Here is a 20826-nt window from a genome sequence, read left to right on the forward strand (position 1 = left end):
ATGAATATTTCTTTGGCAGAATTTTTTAGTTTCATCAACAAAATTGATGTACTTTGGTTTTCTGCCTTTTCCTTATTTCATTTTTATTTCTTTTCATTTTCCTGAAAAATCATTCATTTCATTAAGACTTTCAGATGAGTCGGGGAACCTGGGTGGTGGCTCAGTGGGCTGAGTCTCTGCCTTCGGCCCAGGTCATGATCTCAGGGTCCTGGGATTGAGCCCCACATCAGGCTCTCTGCTCAGCAGGGAGCCTGCTTTCCCCCTCTCCCTGCCTGCCTCTCTGCCTGCTTGTGATCTCTCTCTCTCTCTGTCAAATAAATAAAATCTTTTTTAAAAATGTGAAAAATACCACTAAAAAAAAAAGACTTTTAGATGAGTTAAAATATATTTTTCCTGAAGATTGAAAACTATGTCCTTTATTTAGAGATAGATTTTTTTCCCTAAGATTATGTATTTGTGCTTGTTCACTTATTATTTTATTAATCTTGCTAGAGGTTTTTTTAATATATTTTCTTTTCAAAATATTGTTGAGTTCTTAAATTATCTTGACTATTTTTCTATCTCCTCCTTCTATCTAAATCTATTAGTCCTACATTCTTGCTTTCTTGGTTTTACCTTTATATTGCTGTTTAGGTGAATGCCTAGTTCCTCTATTTCCCTTCTTTCTTGTTTCATAATAAAGACACTGAAGGCTGGGATGCCTGGGTGGCTCAGGGGGTTAAAGCCTCTGCATTCAGCTCAGGTCATGATCCCAGGGTCCTGGGATCAAGCCCCGCATTGGGCTCTCTGCTTGGCAGGGAGCCTGCTTCCTCCTCTCTCTCTGCCTCCCACTCTTCCTACTTGTGATCTCTGTCTGTCAAATAAATAAATAAAATCTTAAAAAAAAAAACACACACACACACACACTGAAGGCTATGAATGTTCTTCTGAGGATGGCTTTGGCCACCTCTGGTAAATTTTGCTATACCTTGCCCTTGTTGTCATTCCTCTGAAACAATTTCTTATCATTGATTTATCTTATAACATCTAAGCTCCTCATTTAAAAAAATGTTTTGTTTGTTTTTAATACCCAAGTGCTTTGATGATCTTTGTTTGTCCAAAAGATATTGATAAGTTCTCAATTTATATATTTGTGGTCAGAGAATATAAATACATTTCTCTGGAAATTTATTAATACTTTCCACATGGCTTTGAATATAAACAAATATCTGTGTATCAATAAACATTGCAGGGACATTTGGAAAGACTATGCTTGTCCATTTGCATACTGCAAAATGCAACATGTATTTATTTGTTATGTAATAGTGGACCACCCCAGGACATTGGGCAGTGTTCTACTGGTTACTGTCCAGTCTCATCTTGGATCAGAAGTGTTTATCTTCACACCACAATTCCTTCACAAGTCTCTTCTCCACTTTTCCACTAGGCTGCCTACCTTTTTCTAATTGATTTACAGGGGCTCTCTTTTCAGTAGGATTTTGAGCATTCAGACTACTTAAAGTGAGTTTCCCACAAGTGATAAGTCAATAAGAGGGAGAGGAAAAAACTGGACAATCTTGGAAACACCAAATATCATCCAAACCAGATGTTGATTAGCTGACAAGTTGACCTTTGAAACACTATGTCTAGAAGATCAACTAAGGAACCCCTCAGCCCTGAATCAGTCCCCATGGAGCTTCCGGGTATTTGTAATGGAAAGTCCAGTTCTTCATCTGTCCTGGGATGGGGGGGGGGGGTTGGATACTGTCAACCATACTCCACCTCTCCTGGGCCATTAATATTTTGGTTTCAAAATATGAAGAAACTCTCAAAAAAAAGCTCTTCAGAATATTTCTGTCTTGTATCTATTTCAGCTGCCTTTTTCTTTGAAACATTCTATAACTATCTTTTTTATATTATGAAGTACAAGATGCATACAGAAAAGTTCACACAGAGACAACATAACGGTCCGATGAATTATCCCAAACACCCCTGTAACCATCAAGCAGTTCAAGAAGTAAATTACTGCCTGAAATTCCTCTATGTCCCCTCCTGCTCACTACCTCCTCTTTCTCTTGAAAAAGTCATCAGTGTCTTGACTTCCATCCCTACAGTTTACTTTTGCCTGTTTTTAAATTTTAGGCAAATTGTGTCCTATGGCATTTATTCTTTTGTGTCTGGCAGCTTCATTTATTCAACATTGTATTTGTGAGAGTCAAGCCCTTATCGCAAGTAACTGCGGTATATTCCTCCTCGTTACTCTATCTTTACCCCCTGTGGGAATATACCACAGTTTATCTATCCATTCTACTGTTGATGACATTTGGATTGTTCCTAGTTTGAAATGGCCAATATGGGACCCCTTTCTGAAACACACATGACTGTCCTGCTGAGAAGCCAATGGGTCCCCTGCCTGCATCAGAAATAGAATGTGACATGAGATGCTGGTGTTCTGGACACACGTGATTCTCAGGGCCCCTTTCTGAACCTGCTGAGGAGGCAAGATCAGTCCCATACTCATCCCAGGGCTCCGCTCTGCATTTCCTTTCAGTCATGCCCACAGTGAGCTGGTCAGCCCTTTCTCAATCTTGCTTGCTCTATTCCTCAGAGGAATTGCTCAGAATTTTTGTCATGGTGATGCAGTCTGCTCTAAGTTCAACCACGGACATACATTTTCTCCATTTTTCTCCTTTTCCTTTATTGCTAAGATTATCTGAATTAGGAGGAGTTAAAATTTGAAAGCAGATTGCTGCCCTCAAACTGTTCGTCTGCACCCCCAAAGTGACTGCACTGTCTGCTTTCCATCATGTTGATTTCCACGTTTACTTTTCAGAAGGCAAACTCCTCACCTCCCATCATCGTGCTTGATGGATGCATCACTGTCATTCGGTCAATGGCAGTGATACACGTAATTAGCTGTTAATACTCTTAAGAAGCCATGACCCTGGTGGTCCAGTCTCAACGGAACACCATCCAGCAACCAAAGATTCCTTCTTTCTTTATCCACTTCCTACATACGCGACAGTTGCTCATAGACCTTTTTCTCCCAAAGTTCCCCAAATACTCTCAGTGCATGCCTTGCCCTTGTGTCTTTCTCCTTCCTCCCACTGTTTCCTCATCTTTTCTCACAAGACTCCATCTCAAAAAAGACAAAATAACAGAAAGGAAGGATGAGGAAGCAACAGACTACAGGAGAGCAGAGTGGGATCTTCAGGGAGGAATCAGACAGCTGAGAAGCTCGACCTGGAGTTTTAAAGGGCACACTTAGACTGTACTTATTTGCATCTTGTCTTTGCCACTTAGCAGTAGTCTGACTTTGTCACTTAGCAGCTTTGCCACTTAGAAAGCAAATTGTTTCACTTACTCAGTTTCTCCCTCTGCCCAGTGGCAATAATGATAGCACCACTTTGCAAGATTGTTACCAGGAGAAAACGAGTTTATGTATGCAATGCCTTTAGAAGAGTGCCTGGTTTGTGTCACAAACCATATAATCAGTACATAGTATATCATATCTTGTGCTCCCAGCACATGGAGAAGAGCCTGCCATACACTAGGACTCAAAACGTATTCATTGAATGAAACTCATTTGTTATTTTGTCTTTGAGGGCTTCATTAATGGAAATGTCTGCGTCTCCAGTTGTACAACTCCATCCTTGTGCCATCACAAATCATCCCCCAATAGAAGAAAAAAAAGAAAAAGAAAAACCTTGCAAAAGTTGTAAATGGCTTTCATCACATTTCATTTGTGCCCACATCCCATCGCGTTGTTTCAAGCCTCCAAAAATACAAAGGGAATGAAAGGGGCTTCTGTTTTCTCCTTGCACAAAGAGCTGCCCATAAAGACCACATCACAATGCCACTTCACAAAGTGGCTCCCCATGGCCTAGGAGATTGATGGGCAAGTCAGTCCAGCCACACAACGGTAAATACATTCTACACAAATGTCCTGGTTGAAACCATCAGGCCTGAAAGCCTATGAGAGACCCATTAAAAAGGGATTTAGAGGAAACTTCAGCCAAATTAAAAAGCTTCTGACCACAGGGAGAAGCATCTGTGTCCTGGAGCAGGGAAATGGTAGACTCTGGAAACCGGGCTGCAGGATCCAGAGAGAGGACAGAATGGTGAGAGAGAGGGAGTACGGCCTGGGAAGGGAACCCCAGGACAACCCTGAGCTGGGAAGGCCCATGGCTGGATTCAAAGGTGAGGTATGCGCCACTGGGGCCTCCTAGTGGGAACCTATAGGTCAAAGGAGTAGTTCTCTAGAACCTCAGGAAATAGCAGGGGCATTTCAGGCTCAAAGAAGAAATCAGAAATGGATTCACTTCATGGTCACTTCAAGTTAATCTGGATATGCCCAGGGCTTGCCCCTTACCCTGAGGTCACAATGGGGCCTGAGTATTTGGGACTGGCCATTTCTCCCACACCATGACCCTCTGTTGGCAACTGACTCGCACTGATGGTGCCAAAACTAAATTAGAACCACACTGTACTCTTTTATTCAATAAGCTTTGTTATTTTGCCCCAAAATAATTCAAAACCAAAAATACTGATTCATTTTTTTTTAAAAGCTCTGTGTCTGGCAGTGTCTGAAGGCATGCCAGTGGGCTCTGCACAGCTCCATCAACTTCTGTACCAGACTGACCTAATTTGGATGCAAGCTCAAATGACATAAAAAAATAAAACCCTCTAGATAATGTTTGTGCTTTTCTGTGAGGATCTGTGTTATTAGTTCTCAACTAAACACATTTGTAAACAAATTGACATAAGTCACATACAATATATCACTGAAAATATGTGAATTATGGTACCCTCTGATGATTATTTAAACATTAAGGTAGAACAGTGAAACAACCTTTATCTCATTCAGAGAAAGCCAGTATCTGTCTACCGTTGATTGCTTAAATACGTTCTGCACCTTTCAAGGACAATCACTGAAGGAGATAGTCATATATAAGATTTCCAAGAAGTTGGGGGGAGTGTTAATGCTGGGCTCTCCTTTCTCTTCAAATAATAGTCAGGTTGCTGGGCACTGAGGCAGGGTGGACAGTAGAGGGGGTGGTTCACATAGGCTAATCAAAAAAAGGAAAGATAAAGAAATAGAGATTAAAAGATTTCACACTGAAATAAAGAAATTCATGTTGCCTTAAATATAATTTGTGTTAGTTACATTTCAATTCCTAATTTATACATAGCAGGGTTGATAAAGAATTACATTATAACAAAATTAGCCAGAATAATTAGCATAGTATATGTGCTACTGATTAAACACCCAGCAGATAGCTTGGTAATTAAGATCAGTGAGTGCCATATTTTGAGGCTTTGTCATCTTATTATCTGCCTAACAAGTGCTTCATCTTTACCTCCCTTCTGATTTGAAGTTTGATAGCAATCTCAATAATTCTCGGGTTTTTTCTTCAAATTACCTTACCAAATTCCGATAATTTTCCTTTGGCCACTACCCTCCCTCTCTTTGCATTTACACAAATGGTGCTTGTGTTGTTATGTTTCTTTCTAAACATAAGGTATTTGATACTGCCAAGCATTTGGACCTGGAAATTCAGGTTCAAAAATCTCTCCTGTCAAAATTCACAATTCTTTGGCCAAAGGAAGAATCAAAGGGCAACTACCCTCTCAACAAGTTGGTCAGACATCTGAACTGAAGACTGATCCATTGAGTTAAGATCTCAAAAACCCATTTCCAGGCCACCTGGTGGCTCAGTGGGTTAAGCCTCTGCCTTTGGCTCAGGTCATGATCTCAGGGTCCTGGGATTGAGCCCCACATCAGACTCTGCTTGGCAGGGAGCCTACTTCCCCTTCTCTCTCTGCCTGCCTCTCTGCCTACTTGCGATCTCTCTCTGTCAAATGAATAAACAAAAGTCTTTAATAAACAAAAAATTTTTTTAAACCCATTTCCAAGATTCCCAGAATGTCTCCAGCAAGGTCCATTTTCAGTTCCTGTGACACTGGAAGGCAGTCCCTTAAGGGGTACTGGCCACTTGCTCATTGATGACCCCAGCCCACCATGCCACTGCTCCTTCCTCAAAGACTCTGGGGTTGGCTGCTGTCCAAGCAACATATAGTAGGATTTTATCATGGAAGGCAAGAGTTCAAGGGCCAGAGACCAGAAGGCTTGGGGAGATCATCCACATTATTTACGACATTCTTGTGCTGCATCTCTAGACTAAACCAGGACATTGCCATGATTTTAAAGGTAGACTGAATACATCAACCAGAAACACTATGAGGTGCAAGTCAACAAAAACTCGTGAATAGTGCTTAAGGAATAAAGACAGGAAGTCTGGTGGTTGGCGGCCCAGAGCTAAAGCAAAGGTCCAGAAATGCCATTGAGAAGCCATCTCTTCCCCTCCTTCTATTCCATTCTCCTCAGTATGTTGATCCTTCACTCTTGACTGTCACCTCATGGCTATAATATGGTTGCCACATCTCCACACATCATGTCAATGTTCAAGGAAGGAAGGAAAGTGGACCACTGGGTAATACTTCCCCTTTCAATCAGTTTCACGAAAAGATCTCACTTTTGCTGAAAGAGGGCATTGCTCAACAGTACCTATGAGAGTTCTCTTTTAAAATTCTATCCCCTTATCTTCTTCCTCCACTTACCAACATGTCTACTGCCCCATCCCTAGAATAATCTTAACCAGAGACCTTCAGGAAGCTTGATTCCCATGGCCCTGTGAAGAAAAGGGCTGCCAGCCAGTGGCCCTCCCCAGCAGCTGAAACGCGAGCTGGGTTTGTTCTATTTAAAGCAACGCCCACAGTGCCCTGCGCACCACAGCTGCTACCTTTGGACTCCGTTGGGAAGTTTGGTCGATGCACAAACAGCATGACGATGTCCAACTCTGATCGCCTTCCGGATTACCCGCTCCACTCGGATTTAGTGAGGAGATTAAAGTCTGCCCTGGACGCCAAGGATGAGGAGAGGGTGAGCCACTTGATCTGCACGGAAGTGAGGCACGTGGACGCCATCATAGAACTGGACAATGATGACTGGATGAAGGACCCCGCGGCTCAGCTGCCCGTTGGCGCGCTCGTAGGTAACCAGCGTGTGTCTGACATCAAATTTCCCATCATGGGGGGTGGGCTGTTCCTGGAGGTGGAAGGGTGAATGGGTGAAAACGGCACATGCTGGAGGTTTGTCCGTCTGGTTCTTGTTTATATATACGTACACACTTGGCTGCATGCACCGTGTGTGTTGCTATGCAACCCCCAGTACCTGCTACAAACAATTTAAACAGAGGACAAGCACTCCTGGGGCCCCTGGCCTCCCACACACCTGTTTCCATTTCTCCACTTTTTCTGCATGTGTAGATTTCCCCCCTCCCTTATAGCCATGTCCGCGATGTAATTTTGTGTTCTGCTCTGTTGAGTTAATATATCTAAAGTATTTTCCATGACGTTACATAGTCTTACTAATTTCAGTCACCTATTGAGGTGATTAATCACAAAATACTTAAACCGAATGCCAACAAGAAAGGAATATTTGTTTACATTTTTACTACCATAATTAACGCCATAATTAGCATCTTTATCAGCCTTCGTATGGTGGGTTTTTTTTTTTCCTATTCAGGTAATATCCTTTTTTAATAATTTTTTTATTGTGTTATGTTAGTCACCATACATCATTAGAGTTTGATGTAGTGTTCCATGATTCATTGTTTACCTGTAACATGTCAAGTTATAGTCTTAAAATAAATTCCTAGGAGCAGAATTACAAGGACAAGAAAACAAGGACAGAAAAGTTAACAAACTGCCTTCTAAAAGGGTTTCTATTTCCTCCAACAGTGCGAGCGTGTGCCTCACCATATCCTGAACATTGCTGGTGGTGAATATTAATCCTTGAGCCAGCAACGGAAAAAGCATGCACTGGCCCTTGTCCTCTGCCTGCCCACCATCCTTCTGGTATAGCTCAGGACAAAGTCTTAGCCACAGGGCTTTCTTTTTCTTTGTAGACCTGTACACATGGGATGTGTCTATTCAGGGAGGCAATCTCTTCCCACTTCTTTTTTTTTTTTTTTTTTTTGTCATTTTACAGAACTTCTTTGTATAAAAAATGGAACTATTTGCCTTGGTGCAATATTTCCTTTCTTTTTTTATTGTGTCATGTGAGTCACCGTACAGTACGTCATGAGTTTTTGATGTAGTGTTCCATAATTCATTGTTTACGTATGACACCCAGCCCAGTGCTCCATGCAATCTGTGCCCTTCTTAATACCCACCACGGGGCTCACCCATCATTCTACCCCTCTCCCCTCAAAAATCCTCAGTTTGTTTCTCAAAGTCCACAGTCTCATGGTTTGTCTCCCCTTGGATTCCCCCACTTCAGTTTTCCCTTCATTCTCCTAATGTCCTCCATGCTATTCCTTATGCTGCACACACGAGGGCTGTGTTCTAGCTTGTCAGAGGTGCTTGGCCCCTACAAGGTGTACAGGGGGCTCTTGTCAACCCACTAGACTGAGTCCTGTCATCCACGCCTGCATGCACACACATGTATACCTGCGCACGTGCATGCGCACACACACACACACACACACACTCACACATATACACATGCTCCCACAAGCAGAAAATATATCAAAAAGGAGTGTGCACGGGACATTGGTGCTAGCCAGTGGGGCTTTCATGTGATGAAGAGGGAGAACCAGATCAGTCTGGATGGGGGTGACAATCCCTCTGCTCCCTCACGGCATGGGTGTACCCCCTTGGCTGCCTTTCACTGGGGAGTTAAGCAAGCTGCATTAGGCTATAGGGAGAAAGCATCTCCCGCTTCTTCTTTTCCTTGGTTTTCCTAGTATCTGTGGCCATGATCAGGGTGAGGGTCCAGGAGCCACAAGCCCAAAGAACAACACACCTCTGTTCTGATCTTAGCTTCACATAGACAGGCACTGCAGTCTCACCAAGCCAGTACCGGGGATGCTGCCCAGTGCAGGAGATTGCCCTGGCGTATGAGGAGGGAACTTAGCCATCATAAACTGCAGTTTCGCCTGGAGCACTGAGCTCTATGTTTTGCTTTTGCCACCCTCCCTACCTCACCCTGCCTGCCCTGTGCCCGTCTATGAAGCTGACCTTCTGAACTGCATCACCTGCCTCATGCACTCTGACCCCTGTTGGATGCAGCAGATGGCTTCATCCTTGTGCCAAAAGCTCAGCTCCTGGCTGACAGCTCTCACCTCCCATCTTGCCCCTTCAGACACAGGGACGAGGGCTCCCCCTTTGTCTGTGCCACGCCTGGTTGCCTCCCTGAACCCCGCCTACATTTGTTACACCCCATGGTCATGCCCTCTGTCTTCTGCTAAGCTTAAAAGCAAGTCCCCCCTCGACATCCCCTTTTACAAAGCCATCAATGCTGGTTGGGGATGGGTGTATTTGGAATCCGCAATTTAAAATATCATTCTTTTCACATTCCTAATTGCCCTGCCCCACCTTCACTGTCCCCCAACCACCACAACTCTGCTGGACCCTTGAAAGCAGTGACATTTGTTTTAAGAGAGTTTCATTCCTTCCCACGATGAACCCATTACATCCTAAATCATATATGTATATACTTCTCCCTGCTGAAGTGCACCATTTAGAAAGGCAAGAACAATTCATTGCTGATGACATGTTTTAAGGGCTTGGGTTCCTTCAGGGTTGTTTTCATTTCAGGGTGATCATACCCTGAATGATTAAGGCACATCTTGTTACCAGTGACTCTATTATAGGGAAAGAGGGCTGGCCTTGAATCCAAGGCAGAGCGTGCAGTGTGCTCGGTCTTGTGTTCTGGGCATGCTGCTCTGGACATAATGTGAAAACAGTATTTGAAGGAAACAAGAAAGGGAAGGAGAGCCTAATTAGAAGGTGACCAAAAACAGTTTCTAGGTGAGAGATGACAAGAGTCTCAACCAAGAGAGCAGGATAAATACAAAGGTCAGTGACAAAGATGAGAACTGCATGGGTGGGCCCATGGGAAGGTCTTGGTGACAAGTAGAGGCTGGTGCTACCAGTGGAGACCAAAAACAGAGGGACCTAATTGTGACAGTGTGCTGAGCCCCTACTGTGTGCCTGGCAACAGGGAGAGTGGAGAACATAAACAAGAGTGATATGAGGGGGGCGCCTGGGTGGCTCAGTGGATTAAGCTGCTGCCTTCGGCTTGGGTCATGATCTCAGGGTCTTGGGATCGAGTCCCGCATCGGGCTCTCTGCTCAGCAGGGAGCCTGCTACCCTCTCTCTCTCTCTCTGCCTGCCTCTCCATCTACTTGTGATTTCTCTCTGTCAGATAAATAAATAAAATCTTTAAAAAAAAAAAAAAAGAGTGATATGAGGGATGACTCCCAGGCTCACAGCCCAGGCACATCAGCCCCGAGCGGTCACCAGGGGGCTGGAGAAGCTCCCGCCGTGGAGTGGGATATTCAAGAAGGGAACTTGGGCTCTGCCACCAATGAGCTGTGTGACCTTAGGAACGTCTCTTTCCCTTTCTGGGCCAGTGACATGAGATTCAATGAGGGCTTCCCAAACAGAGGTCCATGATGGAATGAACTTGGGAGATGCTTCTGCAGAATCATGCGCTTGGAGTTTGGCACGATGGTATATTAAAGGCTTGGTGTGGTTTCGTCACCAGGGGAATTGGTAGTTTGTAGGTGCTTCCTGGGAAACGCCGGCTTGCATCAATGTTGAGGTCCCATCATCTCTGTGCTTCTCTGAGGCGATGATCCCAAAGATTCATTGTCACAGCCTGCAGTGAAGCATGAGTTCCTTTTTGCGGATTTGTGAGAGCAAATGAGCTCTTTCTCAAAGCAACTTTGAGTCCTTGAGGACTATCCTTGTCAGGAACAAGAGCTGTTTGGATTTAAATATACATGTGAGGTCTTTAGAATGCTTGAAGAGTGGTTAGAACTTACAGCAATATGCTGAAATACAGCTCATACTGGAAATGGATACTGTGAAGAACTTATTCTCCTCCGGGGAAGAAATATGAAGATGGGGTATGGGGCTGGGCCAGCGAGGACCAGCACCTGGAATGCCTACTTAGGCCAGGAGAGGAAAGAGCCAAGATGCATGTTGGCAAATGCATTTAGGGGAGAGGAGGAAAGTTTCCATCCCAAGAACAACCCTGGTTACAGGTTTTTGAGTCTAGTTCCAAAGACAACGATCTGCAAAAATAAGAAAAAGAAAAGTAACCATTCTCTCTCATGTGCTTGTCACTATGAACACACAAGGACCTTATCTGTCAGTGAACTCCCCATGTTCATTGCACTAGGAACTTACTATTCAACCAAAGGGAACACAAAACAATAATAATAATTTATTCCAATGTATCATGTTAGCATCACAATAAAAGCATGAGAAAAGGAGGCACCAGCTGAGAAAATGGTGGGAGGAGCTTTTTCTGGAGAAGTCTCCCCAGGTGTAGATGCCCCCCACCTTGATGAGGGCTGAGGTCAGAGGAACTTGAAATTTTAGCCCTAACAGATCAGGGGACAAAGTGCAGCATGTGCCTTCCATACACAGTTGGCAGACAGGCAGGGGAACGGTCATTGGCTGGGATTTCCCTAAAGACACTATTCACATGTCCCCTGCAAGGATGGACTGGGATGGACCAGGAATGGGGCATTCCCCCCTCCCGTGTGTGTGTGTGTGTGTGTGTGTGAGAGAGAGAGAGAGAGAGAGAGGGAGAGGGAGAGAAGGTGAACAGGACCAAGCACATAGCTGTCCAATAATCAACTCCCCCATCTATGCCATCCACCCCATTCCAATAGGAACCTCCCCACCAGGGCTGCACCCAAATTCTGAGGCACGTGAGGACCTCCTCTGCTCACCTAGGCCACTCCTTCCTTCCAGAGCCTGCTCAGCAGATGGCCTCCACTAGAGGACCATCCCTGGTCACCTGGCCCACAGACTCTCCTCCTCCATAAAGACACAATGGCCTCAGTCTCCATTAGTTACGGAAACACATGGCCTTGCTGGGCTAATTGCTATACCCACCAGATATTTAAAACTTAAAAACAACTCCTTGAAGGTGAGAACCTTACTGAACACATATTGGTACCCAGAGCCTAGCACAAGGTCTTTGCTCTGAGAAGGAGCTCAAAGTCTGTGTGTGCTGCCTAGCACAGATAGTCTAAGCTCTTTTGCTGACATGATGGATTGCCTTCCCATGGATACTACTGGGGTTAGCCTTTCTGTAAAGAAATATTTAATTCTATTTTTGGATAATATTTTAATATTAGTGATGATTGCATCGTTTGTCCTCGCATCCTTCAATGCCTATCAGTTCACTAACCACCAAGAACATGGAAAGGGAGAAAGGATGGCTGGGGGAGGGGTGGCGAGACCCTTCTTGCCCCCAAATGCATCAACTGTACAATTTGGTAACTGGTGTAATCAAACTACTTAAGAAACAACTGATTACTAATTGCTATTATTAAGGATGTCAGCATTCCATGATTTTGCTGCTGATATATTATATACAAGTCAAGATGCTACTTGAATTCTTGATTGAAACAGAAAACTAGAGACATTATGTTGTGTTTGGGGTAATGGTATTTAAGCATCTGGAGGCAAGTTAAAGAAATACTAATTGGGTTTTTATTAAGAGATCGTACCCAGCAGCATGTATACACTTGGGGAGTGATTGTGGGGAATGTGTGATAGGCATATGCATACACATCAAAGTGGGGTCTGTTTGTGCAGTGCAACTTCTCACCCAGCCAACACCCCGGTAGACTTGACACTGAGGCCACCATCACTTTGGGCCACATCTGCCACCCCTTCCCTGTGCATAGAGGAGAACATCACCCAGGACAAACCCAACAGTCAAATGTCAGTGAAATGAGCACAGCCCCTCCCTTGTAGGAGTCATATTTGAACTAATGACAGAATCATGTATGTTGCTGGGGGCTCTGAGAATGGTGTACTGGGGACGGCAAGAAACTAACAGTGAGATGACCCAGTTCTTCCCTTGGCTCTACCACTGCCTCCGTGGCCTTGAACTTGTCAGTCCATCTCTCTGAACCTTAATATCCTCACTTTAAAAACATGGGGTTGGTTGGCTCATCTCTCAGGGTCTTTATAAATTGTGCTAAGGTTTTGAGACCAATGACTTGTGTTTGTGGAGGCCATTAACAAAACCCTGTTGCCTTCAGAATTCTGGAACATCCAAACAGAGCCCTGTGTAGACCCCGCCCCACATGCAAAGGAATGGCTAACTCCACAACAATGGGAGAAAGAAGGTATCTCCTGGAGGGTGGTGTAGACTGATTTATGAACTTGAATGCACCAAATAAGCAGTGGCTTGGCACAAGGCCAGTCTGTTCTAATCTTTAAGGAGAATACATCCCCAAACCAGAACATGTTAGAACTGGAACCAACCCTAAGTGGAGGCAAAGAGAGAGGACTTACAGGTATCAAGGAACTTCATTAAGTCCCTATTCCCCAAGAGCTATTGCCTTTCCTGCTTACCCAGCTGAGGAAAATGGGGCTCAAAGAGGGTATGTTACACCCCTGAGGCCTCACAGCTGGTGGAAAGTATAAATCCAACACTCTTCCCAGAATTCCATGATACCTGTAGTTCACACATCTTACAGCTGCATTTTACAGATGGAGACACTGAGGCTCACATTTGTTCCTCCATTGGTCAACAGCCAGTTAGCAGCATTGTATAAACAAGGTATGTTTCCTAAGTTTTAGTGAAGGGCTCTTGATACGCACCCAGACACATTTTTCAGGAAGATCCATGAACAAATTTCCCCCAATGAAGCTGCATACAGCCCTTTTACTTTACCTTACACACATACTCGTGCCCACACACATCAATAGCATGGAGTCTCTGGCTTCAAATAATTCAAGTAAGAGTATTAAGAAAAAACATGGATGAATAAATGGGGTCCATGGCTGCCGAATAAAACAGAAATGGAAAGCAGGAGGTCAGCAGTGACAGGGAAGGATAGAGAGGGAAGCTCTCCACCATCTCGGCTGCACACCCTGAGCAGACGATGTGGGGGCAGGGAGACCCTGCTCGAAGCAAAATGAAATTAAACCTTTCTAAGTACTTATAAATCAGCACCTAATGACACTATCCCACCACCAGCCGGAGCATTGCTCTTATTACTTTGATTCACAAGCCAGGAAAAGATCCGGAATTATGCACAAATTATTGTCCCATCTTCTTAATTAACACTGATTGCAAAATTCTTGCTAAAGTCCTTGCTAACAGACTCAATTATGCGCTGCCTGAATTGATTCACCCAGATCAAGTGGAATTTATTAGAAATACACTTTCCTACAATAACATCAGATTATCTTTGAATATAGTTAAATTATTTAGGAATAAAATGGCTCTAGCCTTTGCTTTAGATACAGAAAAATATCTCCCACCACCTAGAATAAAGATATTTCTTTGCTTTCAACCAGATACACACCCTAGGCTCTCTTCTTCCCCAGAAGCAGGTTGAGTCACTGTGATGAGATGAGATGCATGCCTTAGAGCTAATGGTCCAGCTTCAGATCATATGGGGCAGGAAGAAAAATCCTAAGGGTCACGTCTCAGCTCCCCCCAGTATGAATTGTCACTGCCTGTGGAACACGGTGAAATTGCAATTAGACTAAATCAGGATATTTTCAGAATCAAAATTGAGAAACAGGCTAATAAAGAAATAATGTATGCTGATGACATACTTCTATTAGCATCACTCCCAAGCACACTGGAGAGTTTTGAAAGAACAAAAAGAAATGAGGATGATAGCAAAGAGGCTTTTCTCCTTCCCAGGAGGATGGCAGTTCCTGCAATGGTGAGCTCTGTTCAGGAAAAACATTCCTAAGGCACTAATTGGAAGTGGCAAATGACTACCTGTAGCTTGGCTCTACTTCTCCATCTCATTGCCCATTATCTTCCAATACTGAATTCAGCAACTGGATATGAACGGGGACTGGGTTTGTCCTATTCACCATATTCTGGCACACAGTAGGTACATAATAAATATTAACAGGCCACATAACATATGGGGGACACTAAAACTCTCTTGGGCTGGTCCTTGATAGATGGCTGTGATCAAAAGCAAGGGAATCCAAATAGAGGGAGTAGATTGAGAAAAAGTGAAGCATGCTGGGGCACAACACCCTGTGCAATGAAGAGGGACCTGCCTGGAAATGAGGCTGTGTAATTCAGAGTAGGGGGAGAAAAGTTGAGGCAAGTAAGTTGGGATAGATAGCACAACATGAGACCACAAATTCTAGATGAGGGTTTACACTTATCTTGGAAAGGCAGTGAGGATCCATTCAGCAATGGAATGAGATCTTCTAATAGGAAGGATGGCAGTGGAGAGACTGGAACCAAGGAGGTGCTTCCTTCTCTATTAATTGAGTCCTTAAGGCAATACAGCTCACCCACCGCTCTTGAAGTTAGAGTTGGCTTTGTTGTAGGCAATAATGGGCTTAACAGAAGAGGGTCTATGAATTTGAAAATAGATCAACGGAAAGTATCCAACCTGAAGAACAGCAAGTAAAATGATAGAAAAGAAAATGAACAGAGACTGTGGGACAATTTAGAAGATCTAATATAGCCAAATGGAGTCCAAGAAAGAGAGAAGGAAGATAATGGAACAGAAGAAATATTTTAAGAAATAGATTCCAATCATGTCCCAAATTTGATGAAAGACATAAATTTACAGATTCAAGAAGTTCAGCAAACCAGAAGAGAGATATAAGTGAGGAAAATATGTCAAATGTGTGCCAGGGTACCTGGATGCTCTGCTGAGTGTTGTTGAGTTGAGCTTGCCTTGAGAAGAGAGAGCAGGTTCACTCAAGTGAGGAGTGGGAAAGGCACACAGAGAGAAGGATGCAATGACTGTTTCCTATTTGAAGGTGCTTGTCTCTCCCCTTCCCACAAACCTGCAGTGGCTCCCTACTGCCTACAGCAAAGGTCAACAAATTATTATCCCAGTCCTGGCTGCCAGTTTTTACAAGTAAGGTTTGATTGGCCAAGCTCATTCATTTACATATTATCAATGACTACTTTCATTCTATCATGGCAGAGCTGAAGTTGCCTCAGGGGCCATACGACTTACAAACCTAAAATGTTTGCTTTCTGGCACTTTGCAGAAAAAGTCTAGTGACCTCTGTCCAATACCTTCTAGTTCAAATTTTATAGCAAGTGTTCAAGGGCCTGAAAGATGTGCCAGGAGCTAACTTACCCGTAAGCACTTCTGCCAGCATCCTTTTACCAGCCCTGTACCCCGGTGAGTGATGGAAAATAGCACTAGTCAGAGCACAGTGAGAGGCAGATGACACTCTGCCAAGTGTTTGCCGTGGAAATTGACAGTAAGCTTTTAAAAATATTGACAGCAACTTAACAATTAATATGACAGTGTGTGATTACTGGACTTTTTTCTATTATATTTTTTCTTGTAATTACTTTTAATTGTACTTTTAAAAAGAATCAACCCATGGCAAATTGAGACAAAAAAAAAAAAAAATCCCAGGTGCTTAACTAGTTGCTTAACTAGATGGTTAAAACCATCCCCTAGAGGATCCTGGGTGGCTCAGCCAATGAAGTGCCTGCCTTTGGCTCAGGTCATGATCCTGGGGGCCTGGGATCGAACCCACATCAGGCTCCTTGATCAGCAGGAAGCCTGCTTCTCCCCTGCCTGCTGTCCCCCCTGCTAGTGCTTGCTCTCTGTCTCTCTCACTCACTCGCTCTCTCTGTGTCAAATAAATCAATAAAATCTTTTGAAAAAAATACCCCAATGACACTATCAATCCCTTACACCCTTCTTGGCTCTTGAGCAGGCCATCTCTCTGCTCTCCTGTCTTCACCTGCTCTAACAACACACACCCACCCCCCCAACCTTCTAGGTGGTCCAAGAGACTCTGGGGCTCACAGTCTGATGCTGAGTAGAGTTTGCCTCACAGGATATTTGCAGGGCATGAACACCTGTGAAGAGAGGGAGAAAATCAGACTGGCAGAGGAGAAGTTGATCTGTGACACAGAAGGCACAGTGCCATGTGTAGCCAACCCTAGGGGAGCTCTGGAGCAGAGTCCCTTCTCACAGTTTTCCCACATCTGGTCAAGATGTCAGGACCTCTCCACACACCAAAGTGGTTATGGGATCTGGCTGCCTTGAGAGGTGTATTCTGGAGTAAGGCAGCTCTCTAGAGCTGAGACAAACCCTGAAGGAGTTGCATCAGGGTAACAAGTCCTCCCTAAGAGTAGGGTCTGGGTGACCCCTCTCCATGTCCACCAAAGGTCTAGTCCCTGCCACTCACTTATGTTCTGACCCCCTGGGCCTGCTGGATGCTGCTTTTCTTTACTACCCACAACCCTTCCTTTGCCTGACCCCCCTTCCAGACGGCACTCATGGCCCCATGCAATGCAGTTCTGAGGCTACACCTTGCCTCTTGCTCAGCCAAAAATAATAGGGTACAGTTGCTCATCCTCACTATAGGTTAAGGAAAGGAAACAGACACCCTCCCAGGGACATGAGCTAGCCTTGTACCTCAACCTCCTCTGTGCTTTGCTCAGATGCCTCCTGTGGAGAAAGTCTGTCCCATCCCTACTTCCCATCACTATAATGCTCTGTTTGTTGCATTCTCCCCATCAGACCCACACCTGTCATTGGCAGTGATCTCATCCCGCTCACTAGTTACTGGTTGCCTCATCTATCTCTTCACAAAGTGCAACACTTCCTACAGGCAAGGGCTTCTACTCTTTGCCTCTGTAGGCTGCTAGGCTGCTAGCACCTGGAAAATCCTCCATATGTATCAGCTCAACATAGAATATTTCCAAATTGCACAGAAATGTACCCTTCTACCTGCAAATTAAGAAGCATCAGTTTTGTCGAAGTTTTCCAAAATATGACTTTAAAAAAAAATCTTATTTTAACTTGCCTCTGAAATTAGTAAAATTATATATTATATATGTCTGTAATAGTCATTTTCATTTCTTTTAATGCTTTTTTCCTATCTTTCTATTGGAAGCCCAAAGTTCTCATTTTTTACCAACTAAAAAATGAGTGAAGCCAACTTTAAATCCATCAGACAAAACTGGCCCACTCTGCTCCATGCCGAGCTGCAAAGCACCCAAGCAAGCCCACCAGGAGCCCCCTTCTTCAACCGCAGGATCAGCCAAGTTCTCGTATCTAGAAGGGATATGAAGGGTGACAGGACATAACGATCAGATCAAAGCAACTTCAAGAGAGAAGTATTTCGCTCTCAGTGTGAGATTCATAAAAAACAATCAGTCTTAGCATGCAATTTGTCTCAAGAGGCAGGAGCTGCAATTTTATCATGTAATTAAATCCCCATGACAGTCGTAAAGAAACGTTGTCACCTTTATCAGGGAAAGCTTCGATAATATGTTTTCCAGCAACGTCCCCTGAGTCTATAAATGTCCTTCCAGGGCTATTTACTCTTGGCTGTGCGTGTTCAGGATCTGGCGGCCTGTTTCACACTCTACCACAGTGGATATGCAGCCCTCAAGGGCACCTTTGGTTCGGAGCTTCCAAAAAAGCTCTCTTGGGCTCTAGATGAAAGCAGCACTTGACCTTTGGATAAGATTGCATTCATAATGAGAAGGGACTCTGTTGTTTTGCATGATCCGAGTTGGGCTGGGTAGCCATGTCGGCAAAATAGGTTAGCGAGGTGTTCCCACCGCAAACCGCCACCCCCCCTCCATATTGTGTTCTTCCACATGATGGGAATGAGATTTCTTAATAATGTGAAATCAGTACAGACAATTTAAGTCATTATTAATAGATACACTTGATCTGAGGAAGTAAAATGTTTTAATGTTTTGTTAAATGAGGTGTGCTGTGCTAACACTGTTATTCAGAGAAAAGGTTGAGATATTTTAACATTTTTTATATTAATGTCTGTGTGACTAACTCTGGTACATGGGTGAATGTGTCCTGGAGCTCTTGAAAGCAGAGCCTTATACACCCGCCTACCTTATAATTCTAAAAATTTTTATTATTATTATTTGAAAAAGCTACTGGGAGTGGGGATGAAGGAGGAGTGGCCCTTAGAAATTAAATGGGACAGAGGGGACCAAAACAAGATAAAATGATTTACGGTGAAAGTGGATTCACAGTAAGACCTTAGCTCTTGGCCAAGTGGTAGTAATGTGAACATCTAGGGTCTGATCGAATTTCATACACGGCCATTTAGAGAAACGATTCGTGTAGGAAGTATGAACTGACCAGGCTAACAATACATATTCACATATTTGAGAAAGTGCTCAGAATCTCACAACGTCCGCCTGGGGAATGACTTGCTGTCTTAACTTAACCATTTACTTGGACATTTGACCCCAGAAGGAAGCAGACATTTGTCCAATGGCCCAGGAAAGAATCCACACATTTGGCTTTCTCCAAGAATACAAAGAAATGGCAGGGAGCGAAAATCTACTTCGTGGCCTGAACACATGGAAAGTCTCTGTCCTGGAGAAAAAACAGTCTGACCCTGTAATAAAACTCACATTTCAAGCTCAACTATATTTTTCCACTGAGTACTAGCAGAGCTCATCCTCAGACACTTCTGAGCAAAAGAAAATCATTCATCAGTTCAATGGCAGAATACAAAGATCCTGACATCACTTGAGAATAAGAACTACCATTCATTCAAACGGTACCATTTGTATATCTCATAATTTTAAGGCAGATTTTTACTTTTTCATCTTATCGGATCCCGAGACCAAAACTCCCTCTCATGAGCTACCGGCCCTTCAGTTTTTGTGTGGATAAAACGTGTTTATAATTCAAATCCAAAATATAGTCTTTGCAAAATTATATTCAAGTCCAGTTAACTACATGGGCAATTACTAGAGAGATTTAGTCCATTCACTGAGTTGTCCAGATAGAAGCTGGGTATCCACCCCATTTGGATTTTTGTCCTTCTTTTCCCAAGATTACTCCAATAAAAGGCCGCCACAGTCAAATCTGTGTAGTACTCTGAAATGGTCCACAGATACAAATGAAGTTCTTCCATCAGATAAGTACCATTTGATAGTTCCTCTGAAGAACCAAAACTATTAAGCATGCTGATTTGGAGAAGGTTCTTTTCATCAGAGTCCCCCTCTTTCAAGAAGGACACGGTATTTGTTCAGAAGAATTTCCTGGACCAGATCTCTGGAGGAGAAGCTGGAACTGACAGGAACCCCAATTAAGGGGAAAGGAGGGGAGGAGGGACTTCAGTGGCTGCAACAGAGACAGGAAGTGCAGATGGAGAAGAGAGGTGGGGTAAGACTGCACATGGTGCCGGACCCTTCATAACTTCAGGATAGTCGCCAAACTCCCTACATGATGTTGGTAGTGGATGTTAAGCAAACAAACCAGACAAAAAAAACTCAAAAGCCAATGCTGTGCCCCAGTGTGGGGGCAGGGCAGAGCATACACAGTCTGAGCAGACAGGAAAGTCAGGAAAAACATGAGGAGGCAAAGCAGAGGTGCTGCCAGGGTCCCAGGAAGGAAGGGAACTCAAACTGACCCTGACTGACACAAGTTACTCTGGACCAAAATGCTCTCTGAATGATTTAAAATACTGTCAGATAATCTGCAGTGTTTATGTCACCTAGCACCATTAACCTCTGACCCTAAAATCAAGAAAAAGAAAATTCTGGTACCACAAATGGGAGCCCCCAGCAGCAGGAACCGGTCTCAGCCACGTGACCCAGAGGACAATGGGATCCTATGTGGGTGAGGCTTTAAGGTCACCTTGGGGCATCAATGGAATCAGCCCATTGCTCTGGCCTGTTGAGATCTTTGGCGATTGTGGTTGTCATGATCCATGTCACTCATCAATTGGATATCCACCTTTCCATATGCCATGTAAATCATCCATAAGCGTATTGCACAGGATCAG

General features: G+C 43.8%; 1 protein-coding gene across 1 annotated transcript in view; it reads left to right on the forward strand.

Moving 5' to 3' along the window:
• The first annotated feature begins 6782 nt into the window (after positions 1 to 6782).
• ASB18 (ankyrin repeat and SOCS box containing 18) overlaps positions 6783 to 20826 on the forward strand; it is a 61625-nt gene continuing 47581 nt past the window's right edge. Inside the window, exons 1-2 of the mRNA XM_045066806.1 lie at positions 6783 to 7034; positions 13896 to 13898. Coding sequence (XP_044922741.1) covers positions 6824 to 7034; positions 13896 to 13898 — 214 coding nt within the window. The 5' untranslated portion in view covers positions 6783 to 6823. The remainder of the gene's footprint in view (positions 7035 to 13895; positions 13899 to 20826) is intronic.

This window comes from Mustela putorius, unplaced genomic scaffold (assembly GCF_011764305.1).
Source record: "Mustela putorius furo isolate JIRA1106 unplaced genomic scaffold, ASM1176430v1.1 tig00003869_pilon_pilon_pilon, whole genome shotgun sequence".
Lineage (NCBI taxonomy): Eukaryota > Metazoa > Chordata > Mammalia > Carnivora > Mustelidae > Mustela > Mustela putorius.